We start from the raw sequence: 19,138 nt of genomic DNA on the forward strand, positions 1-19,138 counted from the left end.
GAGTTCAGGCAATTCTCCTGCCTCAGCCTCCTGAGTAGCTGGGATTACAGGCACGCACCACCATGCCCAGCTCATTTTTTGTATTTTTAGTAGAGACGAGGTTTCACCATGTTGACCAGGATGGTCTCGATCTCTTGACCTCGTGATCCACCCGCCTCGGCGTCCCAAAGTGCTGGGATTACAGGCTTGAGCCACCGCGCCCGGCCGCAAGTTTTTTTAAGACCCAGTCTTTGTTGCCCAGGCTGGAGTGCAGTGGCGCGATCCAGCTCACTGCAACCTCCGCCTCCTGGGTTCAAGTGATTCTTCTGCCTCAGCCTCCTAAATAGCTCTGATTACAGCTGCACGCCACCACACCTGGCTAATTTTTTTTAGTTTGTTTTTTGTTTTTTAGTAGAGACGGAGTTTTACCATGTTGGCCAGGCTGGTCTCAAACTGCTGACCTCAAGTGATCTACCCGCCTCGGCCTCCTAAAGTGCTGGGATTACAGGGATGAGCCACCATGCCTGGCCTCAAGTTATGATTGTTAATATTTTTGTGACATTGAGGATAAATATTTTTGAGTGTTATGCTACTGAAGGACATGTCTCAGCATCGATGTATCCCTGCCTGAAGCTATATGTTACTTTGCACTTACACAGAGTTGTCTGGTGTCCAGAAAACAAATCAATTGAGAAAAGGCCATTTTGAAAACGATGTTTTTCCAGGGAGCATACCCTAGTGCTCTGTTGGGACATAAGTGCATGTGGGGGTGTTTGGGTTATAGGTCTTCAATGTGAAATCAAATGAAGTGTTTTGTCTGGTCTTAGAATTTAAACCCACAAGGAGGTAACAAAGCAAAGGGCTAATATATCTGTTCGCTACTTAGAACTACAGGCCAGACATTTTCTTTTGTATTCTGAGATCTTATGATACTTGTCGCAGTGAAATAAAGCTGTGTGCATTATTCTACATTTCCATATTACTGTTCTCTATATTGGCAATTATTATGCTTGCTTCCTGTACTTAAAGCAGCATGCAGAGTTATTTTATAACCACTTCAAGGAAAGAACCAGTTCCTTTGGAGATTTCCTGTGGTTCCAAAGTTGCATGCCTCCAAGTCTGTTAGGTTGTGGGATTTTGCAGGTGAGAGAAATGAGGGAGGTAGAGAGAATGAAGAGAAAGTGGACTGGCAGACTTACAGAATGTGGTTTCGTCTGATTTTTTAAGCTGAGGGCTACTCTGTTTTTAGACTCCATGCATAGAACTCAGGCCTCCTGGGTCCTGCCCTAGTGCTGCTTTGTGGTCAGAGCACCGTGGGATCGTGAAGCCTCAAGGCTGGGAATATGTGGAATCAGGTCCAAAAGCCATGAGCAGGTTGGAGTTTGGGCTCATGATTTCAAAGTTAAGGTCATGAGGGCAGCCAAGATGATTACCAAGAAGTCAGGAGCACGTGCCAGTAATGGCAATGGGAAGGTCTGGGAAACAGCCAAAAGATAGCTGTCAGGAACGTAGGACAGAGTCCCTGGGGCGGCTTTTCCCAAAACACGTTCCAAGATACACTAGCTCGGATGGGATGTTGACTTACAATAATATGTGGTGGAAAGGTTTTCCAGACAAACACTGACGTCAGAGTTAAGCAGGTTTTTTCTATTGCAGAGCTTGTCAGAGCCTCTAATAGGCCCCCATTAGTATTATAAGAATACAAGATGAAGCTTTAAAATTGGACAAATCACAGATATTTCATACAGAATCCTGGATGTGGCCAGGAGTGATGGGAGACGAGAGATCCTCTTGTCAGAGCAGCACTTCACAGAACACACTTAGGAAAACTTGTTCCAGGGTCTGTGGCATGTGCTGTGAATTCATTGCTGTGGCCTTTTCACCTGACTGTTAACTCCATGGGGTTCGGAAGGAACCGGCAAATACCCAAAAATGTTATCTAGGCTCTCATTGAGTGCTTCCCCCTCCTCCCTCCATCTGAATCACTTGGCTGATATTTGTTGCTGCTATTAACAGAATTCAGGAAATCAGCCCTTCTTAGAGGAAGGGCAAGTGATTTAGCCTACAAGTACTGAGACCACAGACAACAAAATACAATGAGTGGATCAGAGCCTGTTTATAATAGGCCCTAAATTAGGAAAATAGGCTTTCTCCACTCCCTTAAAATGAAAATAAAATGGTAGTTTAAAGAAAGTACCGGCCAGGTGCAGTGGCTCACACCTCTAATCCCAGCACTTTGGGAAGCCAAGGCAGGCGGATCACGAGGTCAAGAGATTGAAACCATCCTGGCCAACATGGTCAAACCCCCTCTCTACTAAAAAATACAAAAATTAGCTGGGTGTGGTGGTGTGCACCTGTAGTCCCAGCTCCTCTGGAGGCTGAGGCAGGAGAATTGCTTGAACCCAGGAGGCGGAGGTTGCAGTGAGCTGAGATCGCGCCACTGCACTCTAGCCTGGTGCCTGGCGACAGATCAAGACTCTGTCTCAAAAAAAAAAAAAAAAAAATTGAAAAGTACCAAAGGGAATATATCTAATCACGTAACAATGAGATTGAAAAATGAGGGCATATGGTGTGTTTAGGGATAGCTGAGGCTAATGAATGCCAAGCAGACTGCATCTTTGGCAGTCTCCCTGGCTCCTGAAATCATGACACAAAACAGTATTCTTCTTGCATTGTTAAAGTGAAAGGCACTGTTTCCCTGTCACATTAGCAAGGTTCCAAGGTATGTGTTTTCCTTTCCTCCTGCTTGGCCCTGCCTTCTACAGCTAGTGCCCCTGCCATTTGTCTCCTCAGCGCATCTCCAGCTTTCCTCTTCTCTTCTTCCCCTGCACGGCCTCACTTCCAGTCTCATCATCCTATGCCTGGGCTGGTGCCTTTGCTTCCCAGCTGCAGTGAGCTGGGGATAGATGCAGGGGTGAGACAGGCATTCCAGGTACTTACAGAAATGTTCATGTCTCTTTTTCCATTAACCATGAATTACTCGAGGGTAAAGATTGTGTCTTATTTGTCTTTCTGTCTCTAGTAATTAGCTGAGTACCTGGCACTTTTAATTAAGGAGTTATCACTCAGTAGATTTAAATAGGGAGAAAAAGAAAAAAAAAGAATGGAATAAAGTAAAAGTTTGATAGGTTTTATTACTCCTTTTGCAGTTGATCACGGGCTATTCTTAATGTTTATGGAGCGTTAGTAGTTCAGCAGCATACAGATACGATATATTAAAATCATACATTGAGGTTTTTTTCTTTTTCTTTTTAACCTCGAACTTAGCATATACATTGAGTTTTTTAAAAGTAGGTGGGCATGGTGGCTTATGCCTGTAATCCCATCACTTTGGGAGGCTGAGGCAGAAGAATCACTTGAGCCCCAGAGTTTGAGACCAGCCTGGGCAACATAGTGAGACCCCATCTCTACAAATTTTTTTTTTTTTTTTGAGATGGAGTCTCGCTCTGTTGCCAGACTGGAGTGCAACAGCACGATCTCAGCTTACTGCAATCTCCGCCTCTTGGTTTCAAGTGATTCTCCTGCCTCAGCCTCCCAAGTAGCTGGGATAACAGGCACCCACCATCACACCTGGCTAATTTTGTATTTTTAGTAGAGACAGGGTTTCACTATGTTGGTCAAACTGGTTTTGAACTCTTTACCTCAGCTAATCTGCCCTCCTTGGCCTCCCAAAGTGTAAAATTTTTTTAAAAATTAGCCGGGTGTGATGGTGCACCTGCAGTTCTAGCAGCTTGTGAGGATGAAGTGAGAGGATCACTTGAGCCTATAAGGTCAAAGCTGCAGTGAGCCGTGACACTGCACTTCAGCCTGGGCAACAGAGCAAGACCTTGTCTCAGAAAAAACCCCAAAAAGTTCATAAGCACTTAAACGTGCTTTTCAGAAAATGACTAATTATCAAAAACTAGCAATTGTGATAATAGCAAATGAAGAAATGTCAAATGGAGGAGAAATGAAAAAATTTGTAGAATCCAGGACACACATTTATAAGAAAGTGAAATATTGTGAAAGTAATTTGGAGGAGAATTATGATAAATTATTTGGGACTAGAATTACCAGCAGTAAATTCAACTGCATGTCGATTATTAGGCATTTGATCATTGCTAATGCTGTTACTATCTTTGTTGAATAAGAGATTCATACTTGTTGTACAAGGTCTGTACATTTATAAATAATTCATTATTATATTAGTTTGCAAGAGTCATGATTTTGCCAGAATTTATCCGGAATGGTCTATTGGTAATCCCAGAGAGTAACAGAGGCATTGGGCAGTGAAGCTAACAGCAGGTCTAAAGCCAGCATGAGCAAGTGCTGAGTGGCAGGAAAATAGAACTCGGGCAGTAGTGAGGGCAAATATAAGCAGACAGCGCAGGCCCAGAAGGAGGCAGCCAGTAAGGGGCTTAGGAGGCCGGAGGGGCAGAGACTAAGGAACACTCCCTGGCATCATGCAGCATTACTATTTACGTGTTAGTAATTTCAGATAGTTTCAGATAGTTACACACTTCCATGCAGTGTTTACCATGTGCTAGCTACTGTTGTAGTATGCTCTCTAGAATTTAATACTTTAATCCTCACAGCAACCTAGGTAGATACTGTTATGAATCCTATGAATTCTCATTTATAGATGACAAGATTGAAGTACAGGGAAGGTAAGTCATTCACTCAGCTGATCATCAGTAAATGGAAAAACCAAGATTTGACCACAGGAAAACGACAGTTATTTGGCTGACTTGAAGAATGTTTGAGTTAATGTTTTGCTGTAGGACCCTATTTAGTGCTTAATGATATACAATAACTGATACAGTTGGTATCCAAACAGCTAAATGTCATGCTTTTAGAGATCAGTGAAAGCTGCCTAAGTGTACATGCACCTAGCATTTGAGTTACTTTTGATACAGATGATCATACCAGAAAAATATGCCATCAGTTTTCAGGCCTGTCTGCACAGTACTATGCTTGGAGTTCTTCATGATATATTCACTCATGATATCAAAGCTCAAAACTGTTATGAATCTTAGGCTCTGGTGAAAAAATGTGATTGTTTAAAAATTCAACATTTATCTTATCCTGTGGATGGGCAACTTCTGAGGCCCATTTTTCACCACCAGCACAGCAGTAACACAGGGTGTTTTTTTTTTTTTTTTCCTTCAAGTTTCAGTTATTTATTAATCAGTGTAATCAGCAATAGATTACATTAACATGATTTCATGCATTTAGAAAAGAAATATTTCCTGGTTCAGTGGAAAATTGTGCGGATGGCTTCTGGAAGACCTTCATTTTAAAGCAGCTTTACATTTCACTTAGAAATCTGGACGTTCTTTCTTCAGTTTGCTATAATCCACATTCACAGAGTAGAACTTATATTGATCATTGGGACCCAGTTTGTTCCAGGGCTCTGGGTTATTCTTTTTGTCCCAACAAACATCTGGATTGAACAATGCCAAACGCAAGAGATACAGGGCTGCTCCCCCACCTCCAGCTCCAATAAATACAAAGAGGGGGATCAAGCTCAGATGCTTCTTGGCCTGACCTAAGATGTGGCAGAGCATGTTTGCGGCAGAGACCTCCGATTGGAAAGAAGAAAATGAGCCCAGCCACCAAGCTCCGGGCTAAGTAGTATTTGCATTGACACTGTGCGGACTTCCCTACACAGGGTGTTTTAATAAATCTATTGCCCAGTCTCTTCCATATGGCTCTGCTTAACTGTAAAAGAAGGGACCGAGAAATGGGTGTTATGATAAATTGGAAACAATTTTCAGATAAAGCACAGCTGTCTGTGAACCTCCTCCAGCTTAAGATGGTGTCAACTAGAATTGCCTTTTGCAAGCAGGCAGAAAGAGACACATGTACTTGATTGTGGTATCTCTTTACTCCCACCTTCCACTCTGGTCATTCCTGCAGACACATAGTAATTTGTATACTATAAATAGCTAGAGCTTTCTGTAATATTTGTTTGCTTGTTTTTTGAGATGGAGTCTCACTCTGATGCCCAGGCTGGATGGAGCACAGTGTCTCAATCTCAGCTCAAAGCAACCTCCACCTCCCAGGTTCAAGCGATTCTCCTGCCTCAGCCTCCTGAGTAGCTGGTATTACAGGTGCCTGCCACCATGCTCAGCTAATTTTTGTAATTTTTTTTTTTTAGTAGAGATGAGGTTTCACCATGTCAGCTAGGCTGGTCTTGAGCTCTGACCTCAGGTAATCCACCTGCCTCGGCCTCCCAAAGTGCTGAGATTACAGGCGTGAGCCACCACTCCCGGTTTTAACCAACATTCTTAGCTGAACACAGCGGAAAGGGGAACCTCCATTAGCACGTGGAACTCAGGCAAGGCAATAGTGAGGGCAAATATGAGTGGGAGAGCTGCCTTCCTGGTGCAGTGGTAAATTCAGTCTCTACCTAACAAAACAGCATGCCAAGCAAGGTACAGCAGAGCACACTGGCCAGTCCCAATGCAGGAATCATCATGGAATGTGCACTTTTAACACTGCCATGCAGGGACACATGGCATCTAACAACAAATGGCCATCCCAAGAGTGATGGAGCAGAGTGTTGGGCCTCCAGAGCCCACATTTTTATTGTAGTGATATGCAGTCTTATAACAGGTACTATGGCCATGGGTCTCATCAGCTTCTATTCAAAATTGGAATTAGGATGAGCATAGCAGGTTGTGTTCTAACAGAATTCTAACTTTTAAGGTGCCACAGACAGTAGTATTCTTTAGAAATGTTAGTGTTACCCTTTCATCTTTTTAGAGTACCAAACAAAAGACACTCAGTAAATAATTATGGAGTACAATTTGAGAAAAACAAAATATTTCTAGTCTGAAAATTAGCATTGTTTTAAAAATTATTTTTGTCTTTAGAGGTTGTACATTTATGTCAACTGCACAGGCACATTGTTGATATGCTTAAGAAAGATAGCTGTCAAAACTGCCTTTTTACACTTTGTATTAGTGCTTATCCAACCCTGAGACCTTTAAAAATATTGAATATCTGCAGTTATCTCCCTTCAAGTCTTATTTTTGAGTTTATGTTACTTTTAAACTCCAAAGACCTCAAGCCATTTGCTTTACCTGACAGTATAACATTCTTTAATTTTAGGTAGCATTATATGATGAGTCTGAAATATTGGCAGTCTATAATCCATATAAGTTAGTGATCCTAGTAAATGTAAATAAAATAATAAACAGAAACATGCTGGGCATGGTGGCTTATGCCTATAATTCCATAACTTTGAGAGGCAGAGGCGGGAAGATTGCTTCAGGCCAAGAGTTGGAGACCAACTTGGGCAACAGAAACCCCATCTCTACAAAAAAAAATTTTTTTTGAGATGGAGTCTTGCTCTGTCACCCAGGATGGAGTGCAGTGGCGCGATCTCAGCTCACTGCAACCTCCGCCTCCCAGGTTCAAGCGATTCTCCTGCCTCAGCCTCCTGAGTAGCTGGGATTATAGGCTCCTGCCACCATGCCTGGCTAATTTTTATATTTTTAGTAGTGACAGGTTTTTACCATGTTGGCCAGACTGGTCTCAATCTCTTGGCCTCGTGATCCGCCCGCCTTGGCCTCCCAAAGTGCTGAGATTACAGGCGTGTGCCACCATGCCCAGCCCAAAATTTTTTTTTAAATCAGTTGATCATGGTGGTGCATGCCTGTAGTCACAGCTACTCAGGAGGCTGAGGTGGAAGGATCACTTGAGCCCAGGAGGTTGAGGCTGCAGTGAGCCATGATTGCACCTCAGTCTAGGTGGCAGAGTGAGGCCTTGTCTCAAAAACAACGATCAATAAAAATAATATTAATAACAGAAACATTCAGTCAATAACTGGGATTTTTTTTTTTTTTTTTTACTGTTGCTGTTTTTATCAAGATAAACATCTGGAGAGTTCCACAATTCCAGATGCTTAAAAATCTGCTTCTGGGTTGTGAAGAAATTATTTGGGTATGTATAGCTTTTAACTTTTTTTTGTTTTAACTGAATATTGAGGATTTGTGTAGAATAACCTTGAATGTTTTAGATTTTAGATGTAAATGGAAATGTCAAAAATTTTATACAGGTTGGGCTCTTAGCTACATATTTCCATATTGTCAGGATTTAGAAAACATCTTTTATGAAATAGAAACCAAGAATTTTGGCAAACAGAGAAACTTGCTCAAAGTCTCCAGAATTCATTTGTTTGACAAATATGTTTTGAGCATCTACCCTGTGACAGGTGATATTCCTGGGATTTGTCAGGAGTACGATTGCTGCCTTCCTGGAGCTTATATTCTAACCAGGGAAAACTGACAATAAACAATTAACAGAATAAATAATGTAGTTCATTAGAAAGCAATAGGTGCTGCAGAAGAAACAAAAAACTATAAAGTAGGGTCGGAGTAGCAATAAAACTAAATAGTGTGGTCAGGGTAATCCATGTGGACAAGTTGCAATTTGAGCCGAGATTTGAAGAAGATAAAGCAATTTGCCTCAAAATAATCTGGGGGAAGAACATTCTAGCACCAAGTTTGCTTGGCCTGTTGGAGGAATAGCAAGGAGCCAGTGTGCCTGGAATGGAATGTGCAAAGGGGCAATAGGGGCCAGTAAGGTAAGAGTGGCAACGGGGCTAAGGCCAGATCCTGTAGAGCTTGCAAACCATTGCAAGAATTTGAGATTTTACCCTCAGCAGAACGTAGATCTGTTGGAGAATTCTAAGCACAGGATCTGACTTGGGTTTTAAAAGGGTCTCTCTGGTCCTGGTTTGAAAAATATGGACTGCACTGGGAACAAGGGAAGGAACAGGGAGACCAGGTGAAGGGTCTTGCTGCTATAATTCAGTTAAAAATTGTGGTAGTTTAGGCCAGAGCAGTAGCAACAGAGAAGGTGCTAGATAGTAAAATCTGCAAATATTTTGGAAGTAGAGCCACCAGGATTTCCTGGTGGATGGGATGTAGACTATGAGAGAAAAAGAGGATTTGGGGTGTTTTCAAGGTTTTAGCCTATGCATAAATGGTGTTGTTGCTACTGAGTCAGAGAAAACCTCAAGGCAGTTAGTTTTAGGTGAAAGTTGGGTGATGAGAGGTTCAGATATGGGTCTGTTGATAGTGAGATGGCTTTTAGACATACTGGGGAAGATGCTGGTAGGCAACTAATGTAAATCCTGCAGACAGGTGAGGTCTGCAGTGGAGATTTAATCTCAGCATGTGGAAGGCATGGAATTGTGGGTACAAGTGGGAGTGGAGAACCAATCCCTAATCCAAGTGTACTTCAGCATTTAACTTTTATTTATTATTTATTTATTTTTGAGGCAGAGTTTCACTCTTGTTGACCATGCTGGAATACAGTGGCATGATCTCGGCTCACTGCAACCTCTGCCTCCTAGTTTCAAGTAATTCTCCTGCCTCAGCCTCCCAAGTAGCTGGGATCACAGGCACCCACCACTATGCCCAGCTAATTTTTTATATTTTTAGTAGAGATGGGGTTTCACTATGTTGGTCAGGCTGGCCTTGAATTCCTGACCTCAGGCGATCCACTTGCCTTGGCCTCCCAAAGTGTTGGGAATTACAGGCATGAGCCACTGTACTCGGCCTTTTTTTTTTTTTTTTTGAGATGGAGTCTTGTCCTGTCGCCCAGGCTGGAGTGCAATGGCAGCGCGATCTCGGCTCACTGCAACCTCCGCCTCCCGGGTTCAAGCGATTCTCCTGCCTCAGCCTCCTGAGTAGCTGGGATTATAGGCTCCTGCCACCATGCCTGGCTAATTTTTATATTTTTAGTAGTGACAGGTTTTTACCATGTTGGCCAGACTGGTCTCAATCTCTTGGCCTCGTGATCCGCCCGCCTTGGCCTCCCAAAGTGCTGAGATTACAGGCGTGTGCCACCATGCCCAGCCCAAAATTTTTTTTTAAATCAGTTGATCATGGTGGTGCATGCCTGTAGTCACAGCTACTCAGGAGGCTGAGGTGGAAGGATCACTTGAGCCCAGGAGGTTGAGGCTGCAGTGAGCCATGATTGCACCTCAGTCTAGGTGGCAGAGTGAGGCCTTGTCTCAAAAACAACGATCAATAAAAATAATATTAATAACAGAAACATTCAGTCAATAACTGGGATTTTTTTTTTTTTTTTTTCTTTTTTTTGTTTTTTTTTTTTTTTAGGGCTTTTTTTTTTTTTTTTTTTTTTTTTTTTTTTTTTTTTTTTTTTTTTTTGAGATGGAGTCTTGTCCTGTCGCCCAAGCTGGAGTGCAGTGGTGCGATCTCAGTTCACTGAACCTCTGCTCCTGGGCTCAAGCAGTTCTTCCACCTCAGCCTTTTGAGTAGCTGGGATTACAGGTGCGCACCACCACACCCTGTTAATTTTTGTGTTTTGTTAGTAGAGATGGAGTTTCACCATGCTGGCCAGGCTGGTCTCGAACTCCTGACCTTGTGATCTGCCCGTCTCGGCCTCCCAAAGTGCTGGGATTACAGGCATGAGCCACTGCGTCCAGCCTTTTTTTTTGTTTCTAAAGTGACAAGGTCTTTCACTCTGTTACAGCTGGAGTACAGTGGTGCAATCACAGGTTACCACAATCTCAAACTCCCAGCCTCAACTGATCTTCCCAAATAGCCAGGACTACAGTTATGCACCACTGTGCCCAACTAATTTTTTTTACTTTTTGTAGAGATAGTGTCTTGCTATGTTGTCCAAGCTAGTCTCAAACTCTGGTGGTAAGCAGTCCTCTCTCCAGGGCATCCCAAAGTGTTGGGATTACAGGTGTGAGCCATCATGCCTGGCCAGGCACTTTAATTTTAAAGAAACTTTAATATGGTTTCTTGCCATGTCAGAGTTAAGAACAGCTTAATATTTCTTTATTTTTTTCTTGGTTAAACAAGGGATATGCTTTTTAAGTTTTTAAATTTTATTTTAATTGTGGTTAAAAAGTACTTAAAATTTGCCATCATAACCATTTTTAAATGTACATTTCACTGGCATTAAATACATTCACCACTGTCGTCACAGAACTCTTGTGCTTCCATCACCACTATCATCCACAGAACTCTTTTCATCTTGCAAAACTGAACTCTGCACACACTAAACAATAACTCCTTTTTCCCCCTCCTTCCAGCTCCTCAGAACCACCATTCTGCTTTCTGTTTCTATGATTTTGACTATTCTAGGTATAAGTCGAATTACACGGTATTTGTCTTTGTAAATGGCTTATTTCACCTAGCATTATGTGTGTCCTCAAGATTCATCCGTGTTGTAGCATATGATAGAATTTCGTGCTGCATGCGGAAGCTTATGCCTGTAATCCCAGCACCTTGAGAGGTTGAGGCAGCTTGATCACCTGAAGTCAGGAGTTCTAAACCAGCCTGACCAACATGGTGAAACCCTGTCTCCACTAAAAAGAAAAAAATTAGTTGTGCGTAGTGTTGGGCACCTCAGCCTCCCAAAGTGTTGGGATTACAGGCGTGAGCCACTACACCGGGCCCGCTTCTACTTATGTTTTTTTTTTTTTTTTTTTTTTTTGAGATGGAGTCTTGCTCTGAAGCAAGGCTGAAGTGCAGTGGCATAATCTCGGCTCACTGCAACCTCCACCTCCCAGGTTCAAGCAATTTTCCTGCCTCAGCTTCCTGAGTAGCTGGGACTATAGGCCCGTGCCACTACATCTGGCTAATTTTTTTTTTTAATTTTTAGTAGAGATGGATTTTCACCGTGTTAGCCAGGATGGTCTTGATTTCCTGACCTTGTGATCCACCCTGCTAGGCCTTCCAAAGTGCTGGGATTACAGGTGTGAGCCACCGTGCCCGGCCTGCTTCTAATTTTTGACTATTGTGAATTAATGCTGCTGTGAACATGGATGTACAAATGTAAGGGATATGCTTTTTTCTTGAGATGGAGTCTGGCTCTGTCATGCAGTGGCATGATCTTGGTTCACTGCAACCTCCACCTCCCAGGTTCAAGCAATTCTCCCACTTCAGCCTCCTGAGTAGCTGGGATTACAGGCACCTGCCATCATGCCCAGCTACTTTTTGTATTTTTAGTAGAGATGGGGTTCCACCATGTTGCCCAGGTTGGTCTTGAACTCCTGACCTTACATGATCTGCCTGCCTCTGCCTCCCAAAGTGTTGGGATTACAGGTGTGAGCCTCTGCATCCAGCAGGGATATGCTTTTTAAAAAGTCTCTGTGTTACGTATACTTGGTGACTTTCAGAGATTTTTTAAAAGATAAGTAATATGTAAATACATTTTTATTATAAAAGATTTAAATGATATAGCTGTTTGGAGACCAAAATATGAAACTTCTCATTCATTCTCTCACCTCACCTTCATCTGCAATTCTGTAATTTACATTTGCTGTGTTATCTTCCCCCTCTTTCAGTATATTTCTATACATTTGTCTATATCTTATTCTTTTTAAAAAATGAGATATTATACATATTCTACAGTTTAATAATGTCTTGTAGATCTCTGTTATTAATATTTTGGAAATCTTCCCAGTCTGCTGCATATGTTCTATAATGTTATATCGACCATCCATATACATACAACTTTACATACACAGGACTATTGCTGTAGATTAGAGTCCTAGAAGAACTGTTCCTAGGTCCGAGGAACTTTCTTTAACTCTTCATCAGATTTTCTTTTTGAAGATCCTTTGTGGCTTGATAATTATTTTTCTAGCAAATTTATTATTCAGGTTTAGAAGTTCAGGGAGCTATGTGAAATAACACTCAAATTTCCTGGCTATGGATTTGTTCCCGTTAGCGAGCGAGTTGTAAAGTATGGGTTTTATAACCTTAATGGCTTTTTTTTAAGGCAATTGATCTCTTAATCTAGGTTTGTAGGCTAGCATATGGAAGATGTAATCTGTAATCTATGTGACAAATGGGGGAGTTTTGGGAGTTAGGATAAGAGCGTTGAAGAATGTCTTATAATAATGTTTTATAGTGGAGAAACTTGGCAGATGCCACCTCACCAGTTGACCAGGGTTAACATCACATGATAATCATGTTGCTACCATGCAGTGATATTAATATAATAAAGTGAGATGGGTGCATTGCCTCTGTTACATTGTTCCCCCAAACCTGTAACCACAGTCTAATAATGAAAATATAACAGAGAAGCCCAGTTTGAGGGACATTCTACAAAATACCTGACCATGTTCTTTAAAAGTGCCAGAGTAATTCAAGAGAAATCTAAGTAATTCTCACAGGTTGTAGTACACCAAGGAAACAGTGAAAACTAAATGCAAATAAAGTGGTTTTTGGTTTTTTTAAGTATGTTTATCCTTATGGACAATATGCTCCCAAAAAGATCCACCCTAGAAAACTGTGTCTTCCCTCTTCGATATAAGAGATCCTTGTTCCAACAGGTGGACTCCATTGAGATCTCCAGGGCTAGAGACCCAGTGTATGGATGGATGAGACAGTATAACCAGACTGTAAGCAGGATCGTATAAAGATGTGATCTGAGGTCATGGACGCTGTAGCAAGAGGTCAGGCCCGAAGAATCAGAGAACTGAGTGGACTTTGAAATGGATAGCCAAAGAGAGAATCCAAACTTAAAATGCAAAAGAATAAAATATAACAGCCTATAACAGACTTGCAAATGGTAGCCAAAAGTCACCCTAACCGATTATAGGACATATCTACCACTCAAAAGCGTGACTTAGTGCATAACCGTTGAAATGCCAGAAAAGACAGATAAAGGAAAGTTAAGCCATAGGGGCAACCTCTGCAGTTGGAATGAGGAAGCCATATGCAGTCAACAGTGAGGCCAGTTGAGAATATTTGAGGTTAGCATATGTCTAGAGATTCCTATAGGAGATGCAACGCAGCAAGCCTAGGTCAGCAACCCAAGGTCAGAGTACACAATGGGTTAGTATTAAAAAGTGGCTAAACAGATGATCAGTCCTCAAGAAGGACAGTATTTAAATCAGATACCTCTCCTCCCCCATGCTAACTAACATACTGTAATTCATTATAGCTGTGTCTAAGATAACTATTTATAAATCAGCCCTACTAGTTCTTCTTGTTATTGTAATTTCTAATCAAAGAGCCTCTAGAGTTAATAAATGAGAGGACCAGCTTATTACAATTTCGGTTTCAATTCCCTGTTATGCAACTGGTACCCAAATAAGGACTGTTTGTCCAAATATGAGTTGGCTAAGTCAGTCAAAAACAAGCAGAAAGTTTCAGTTTTTGTTGCTATTATCCAAGATGTTAGCAGATGAAGTGTTTAATGAAAAGTGTTTCTTTTAGGCAAACTTCTTTTTACCGTGATTTGTTTAACTTATACCAGCGGTCTGCACATTTTTTCCTGTACAGGACCATATAATCATTAATAGTATTTTTAACCTTGTAGCCACATATGATCTCTACGTATTTGTCATTGCCTTTTTGTTTTTTTAAACAAATGTTTAAAAATGTAAGTGTTCTCTGTGTCCTTCACCATGCTTCCATGCTTTGTGATAGTGGCTGAAATTTAGAGACTTGTTTTAAACAATGTTCTGACATGTTGATCTATTGCCTCTGGCAGAAGATGTGTAATCATGACTTTGATGAACTTATTTTAAAAGTAGATGCACAGTTGATCTCTTATTCCAGGCATTTTGGCACATTCATGGGAGATAGTCTCTATCAACATGACAGTTGTAAAACCTACTATACCCTGAAAGTTTGCTGTCTAGAAATTAAGTGCTTTGTTTTCATTCAAATTAATATTTAGATAAGACATGTTTTATTTCTAAATAGACGTCAAACTTTTTAAATATTTTAAAGTGTAATAGTGATTACCTTTTTAAAAGACTCAATGTAACTCGTTTCTCATTTAACCCATTAACTGCCCCCTTTTTGTGGTATTGTTGCTGCTTTCTCTTATGAATTGATGCTAAAGCTACATTCTTGATGTCTCAGGGTCTCAATTTATGATTACATTAGTTCCTTGCTTTAGTTTGTAGTTGAACTGTGGCTCTGCACTGTTTGGGACTGTACAGCCATCCTTCACTAGACCCCAGCAGGTGGCCTTTAAGCCATTCTTAGTATCATTGTGAAAAAGCATCCAGTTTTTCCCCCTAAAAGGCCAAGTGGTTGTATGACATGCTGTGGATTTTAGGGATGTACTTTGCCTATTTCACATACTTTTTCTAAGAAGGTAGATAAGCTTACACATTTAAAGATTTGAACTCTATTTCTTCTGTTTATAATTTTATTTTATTTATATTGAGATGGTGTCTCGCTCTATCACTCAGTTTGGAGTGCAGGGCAATAGTGTGATCACGGCTCACTGTGGCCTCAAACTCCCAGGTTTAAGCCATCCTCCCACCTCAGCCTTCTAAAGTAGCTGGGACTACAGATGTATGCCACCATACCCAATTAATTTTTTTTGTAGAGACAGGATTTCACCATGGCTGCCTAGCTGGTCTCAAATTCCTGGGCTTAAGTGATCTGCCTGCCTCAGCCTCCCAAAGTGTTGAGATTACAGACATGAGCCACTGCACCGGCCTTTTTATAATTTTAATAATAATCTGTCAAATAATCTTTTATTACTTTTGCTTTCTAAATTCTTGTTATATTTTGCTAAACAATGCTTAATCTATCTGATAAACCATTTTAGTAGAAGGGTGTCTGATAAGCACCATCCCTCCCACCCTGCTTTTCTTTTTCTTTTCTCAAAGTTACAAGGTCTCTCTCTGTTGCCCAAGCTGGAGTGCAGTCCTGTGATTATAGCTCACTGCAGCCTCAGCCTCCTGGACTCAAGAAATCCTCCTACCTCAACCTCTCTAGTAGCTGGGATCATAAGCATGCACCATGATGCCCAGCTAATTTTTATTTTTTAAGTAAAGACAAGGTCTCATTATGTTGCCCAGGCTGGTTTCAAACTCCTAGTGTCACTTAATTTCTGTTTTGGCATCGGCTCTGAAAGAACTGTTGAGACAGTACTTGGAACTCGATATTTTCCAAAATCTGTTTTACCAAGATAAATTTTAAGGAGGGCCACAGAAAATAAAGTTCAAGTGTGGAGTCTTTTTGTTTGTTTGTTTTTTGGGTTTTTGGTTTTTTTTTTTTTAGACAGAGGTTTGCTCTTGTCGCCCAGGCTGGAGTGCAATGATGCCATCTTGGCTCACTGCAATCTCTGCCTCCTGGGCTCAGGAGATTCTCCTGTCTCAGCCTCCCGAGTAGCTGGGATTACAGGTGCCCACCACCACACCCAGCTAATTTTTGTATTTTTAGTAGAGATGAAGTTTCACCATCTTGGCCAGGCTGGTCTCAAATTCCTGACCTCAGGTGATCCATCTGCCGTGGCCTCCCAAAGCCATGGGATTACAGGCATGAGCCACAGTGCCCAGCCCAAATGTGTTTTTTAGTCAATATTATTTAATAATGAATTGAATTAAGAGACGTTGTTTTACTCAATAGAAAGTTGATTTGGTTTTTTTTAAATAGCGTCTCTTGTTTTAAATAATCAAGGTTTAAAAAAAATCTCTAACAGTTCTCTTTCAGATATTTGGATTCTATAAAAACGAGACTCTTCATTCCTTAACCAAATGATAATTCCTTAAATTACATTCTTTGATTCAATTATAGTGAATTTCCTGGTAGAAATTTTATTTTCTCTGAAGCAGAATCAGTTGTCTTCATATCAGCATGTCAACCGGAAGAGAAGGAAATCTAATATGCATAATAAAGAGAGAACACCGACACATGACGCCTTTAAAAGTCTCTGAAATTCAATATATGACTTTTTATACCAGAAAGTGAACAAAATTTTAATCTTTTCCTCTTCATCTATGTCTCATGATGTGTTGGTGTGATTTTAAAGAACATTTTGGTGTTGTGAGTTCTATATAAATGTGACCATGTCATCTGTATAATCTTGCCATCCTTTCTTTGGAAAACATAGGTCACGTTAGCCTGTGTCATGGATGTTGATGTGGAGTCTGACTAAGCTAGTGGGCGAGAGGGTGCGTGTAGATGTGGGCGCGTGTGTGTATTTGTTCATTTCTAATGGAGCCATTCTTCTAGAGTCTTTGGGTCAGCTGTCCCGTTGGGCTTTCCTCCTTTGTACTTTTGAATTGCTCTATGACTAGCAACAGACCCGAAACTAAAAAGGAAGGCTTTTAATGGATTAGTTCAGTCCTTTCCTTCGCCTACATTGTAGCAGCTGTGTTCTGCCCTTTCTGTGGCCCTGCAAGGAAAGGATGCCTGTACATAGCAGTCTTCTGTCAACATCCATTATAAGATTCCTAAAGCCCATAGAATGAGATATTTCCTAGGAAAACTCTTTATCAACGCCAGCCCACATGGGAAAAGTATTTCTATGTTTAGTCTTGTAACTATGACTGTTTCTGTTGTACAGGGTCAGGAGAAATTTAACTTACAAGACAGTGCTGTGCTATGCCTCTATACTTAACTGCCCTTTCTTTCTGAACTCTTTTGCAGGCAGCAGTACCTGTCCAAAGATCGCTTTAGTTCCACCTTGTTTCATAAGCAGCACAACCACACTGGTTGATGAGAATGTATCTAAAGAAGAGGCTCAGGGAATAAATGGGAACAGGCCAGCAAAACACTCAGCTGCAAGTCCAAAGCCACAAGGTATGCTCATTGGGGATTTGTGATTGGGGTGGGTACTTTGTTCATCAAACAAGGCTAACCAGCAAGATGATGGCCACAAAGAAAGCATTTTAAGCTAGAAGTGAGGAACTGGGTACATTATTTTTTAGAGAAGAGGCTATCTCTATGCATTTTCTCAGGTAGAGGTTGCTATTTGCTCTGCTCCTGAAACAACATACATTTCTCTATTACGGATCTTTTCATGTTGTTGAAATTATTTGCATGTCATCTTAATGGAACTGTGATCTCTTCATTATGCTTGACCTAACACAGGGACTTATTGTCTGTGTAATAAATGTGTTTGGAACACTGTTAGACAGAAATGATTTTCTAGATGTCAGTATTTGTGAAAGAGATAATTCTAAAACAGCACTTCATGTACTTATCAAGCACGTGATTGATAATATTAAGGAAGTGGGACTTGAAAATACCTCATAGTAATGTCATCCGCAGAAAGGAACAGTAACAGCCCTCCATTCAGGATTGAGTGGCCAGCGAGGGGAAAGAAAAAGCCGTGATGGTAGAAAGTTTGAATGATTTTTTCAGTGACCGTTTCCTTTTACAAAGAAATTTCCAGTGAACTGAGTATTAACTTTGAGAAGCACAAAATTATAGTTTCGATGATAAAGAGCGAGGCCTTTTGAAATGGAACACAAAAGCTAGGCTACACTGCGGTTTAATGTGTAGTTTCTTCCTTACAGATTTTCATTGATAATGAATGCTAAACAGATATGAGAAACAATACTGGGCATTGTCAGAATTACTACACTTGGGAAAAATCAATATCTGTTTTTGTTTATTTCGTGTTTACTTAGGTCTCCTGTTCTTGCAAAGAAAAATTTATTCAAAAAAAAATGTATTCTATAGCATGCATTATAAAATAAGTGGTGTTATTCCTTAAAGTTGTATGTTTTAAGGATTTCTGAAAGAAAATTTTAGAATGAGTTTGAAATGAATCTTCTGGATTATGAGATATTTGTCTGCTTGTTCTCACAATTATATTTGTGGTGGTATGGAATATCGCTATCAAGCAAGGTCAGATAATTGACGATTCAGATGAGTAGCCTATTCACGAGCTTATAACCATGTCTTTTGACTGCACTGTTCCCTTATAGCATTGACATGAATATAAACATAGGAAATTTTTTTTGGCCATGATTTGAGCCTTTTGTGTTTCCAAAATGTAAAATTCCATCTTTCCTATTAGACCCAAGTTGACAAAGATCCAGTGTGAGGTAAGAATATTAATAATGAATACAATTCTAGTTTATGAATTTTCCTGATCAAAGGAAGAATTTCATTATTTAAAAAGCCTTTATTTTTGGAAGATGCACTACATTACCTCATTGTTTTCCAGAGTCATTGTATTTAGAGAAATAGAGTGTCCTTCCTAAGCTGTGTGTGCCAAAATAATCCCATTTTTAAGCAGACAACACTTAACCTTGCTTTTTTGTAGTTGTATTAAAGCCAGTGTATTGTTATTTAAATACATACTTACTTCCTATCTTAAATATGGGCTAATTATGTTTATATACTTTTCTAACTAAAGGGAATATTTGCAGATGTTAAATAAATCACAGAGTACTTTATACTTCTTTTTCTTTTTT

The 19,138-nt window shown here is 40.5% G+C and overlaps 2 protein-coding genes across 11 annotated transcripts in view; one reads left to right on the top strand and one right to left on the bottom strand.

Moving 5' to 3' along the window:
- The window catches only part of FGD4 (FYVE, RhoGEF and PH domain containing 4), a 237,048-nt gene that overhangs the window by 136,498 nt on the left and 81,412 nt on the right, over positions 1-19,138 (top strand). For 8 of the 10 annotated variants that reach the window (XM_017507903.2, XM_017507911.2, XM_017507905.2 and 5 more), the window contains exon 2: positions 17,361-17,513. In XM_017507903.2, coding sequence (XP_017363392.1) covers positions 17,361-17,513 — 153 coding nt within the window. Of the gene's footprint in view, positions 1-7,836; positions 7,909-17,360; positions 17,514-19,138 lie in introns of all 10 variants that reach the window. The other 2 variants (XM_017507908.2, XM_037731181.1) reach the window with 1 other exon arrangement.
- LOC108288820 (cytochrome c oxidase subunit NDUFA4-like) lies at positions 5,123-5,598 on the bottom strand. The gene has a single exon (XM_037731183.1). The coding sequence runs from the start codon at positions 5,523-5,525 to the stop codon at positions 5,277-5,279; it is 249 nt and encodes an 82-aa protein (XP_037587111.1). The 5' UTR covers positions 5,526-5,598; the 3' UTR covers positions 5,123-5,276.

This window comes from Cebus imitator, unplaced genomic scaffold (assembly GCF_001604975.1).
Source record: "Cebus imitator isolate Cc_AM_T3 unplaced genomic scaffold, Cebus_imitator-1.0 Scaffold385, whole genome shotgun sequence".
Lineage (NCBI taxonomy): Eukaryota > Metazoa > Chordata > Mammalia > Primates > Cebidae > Cebus > Cebus imitator.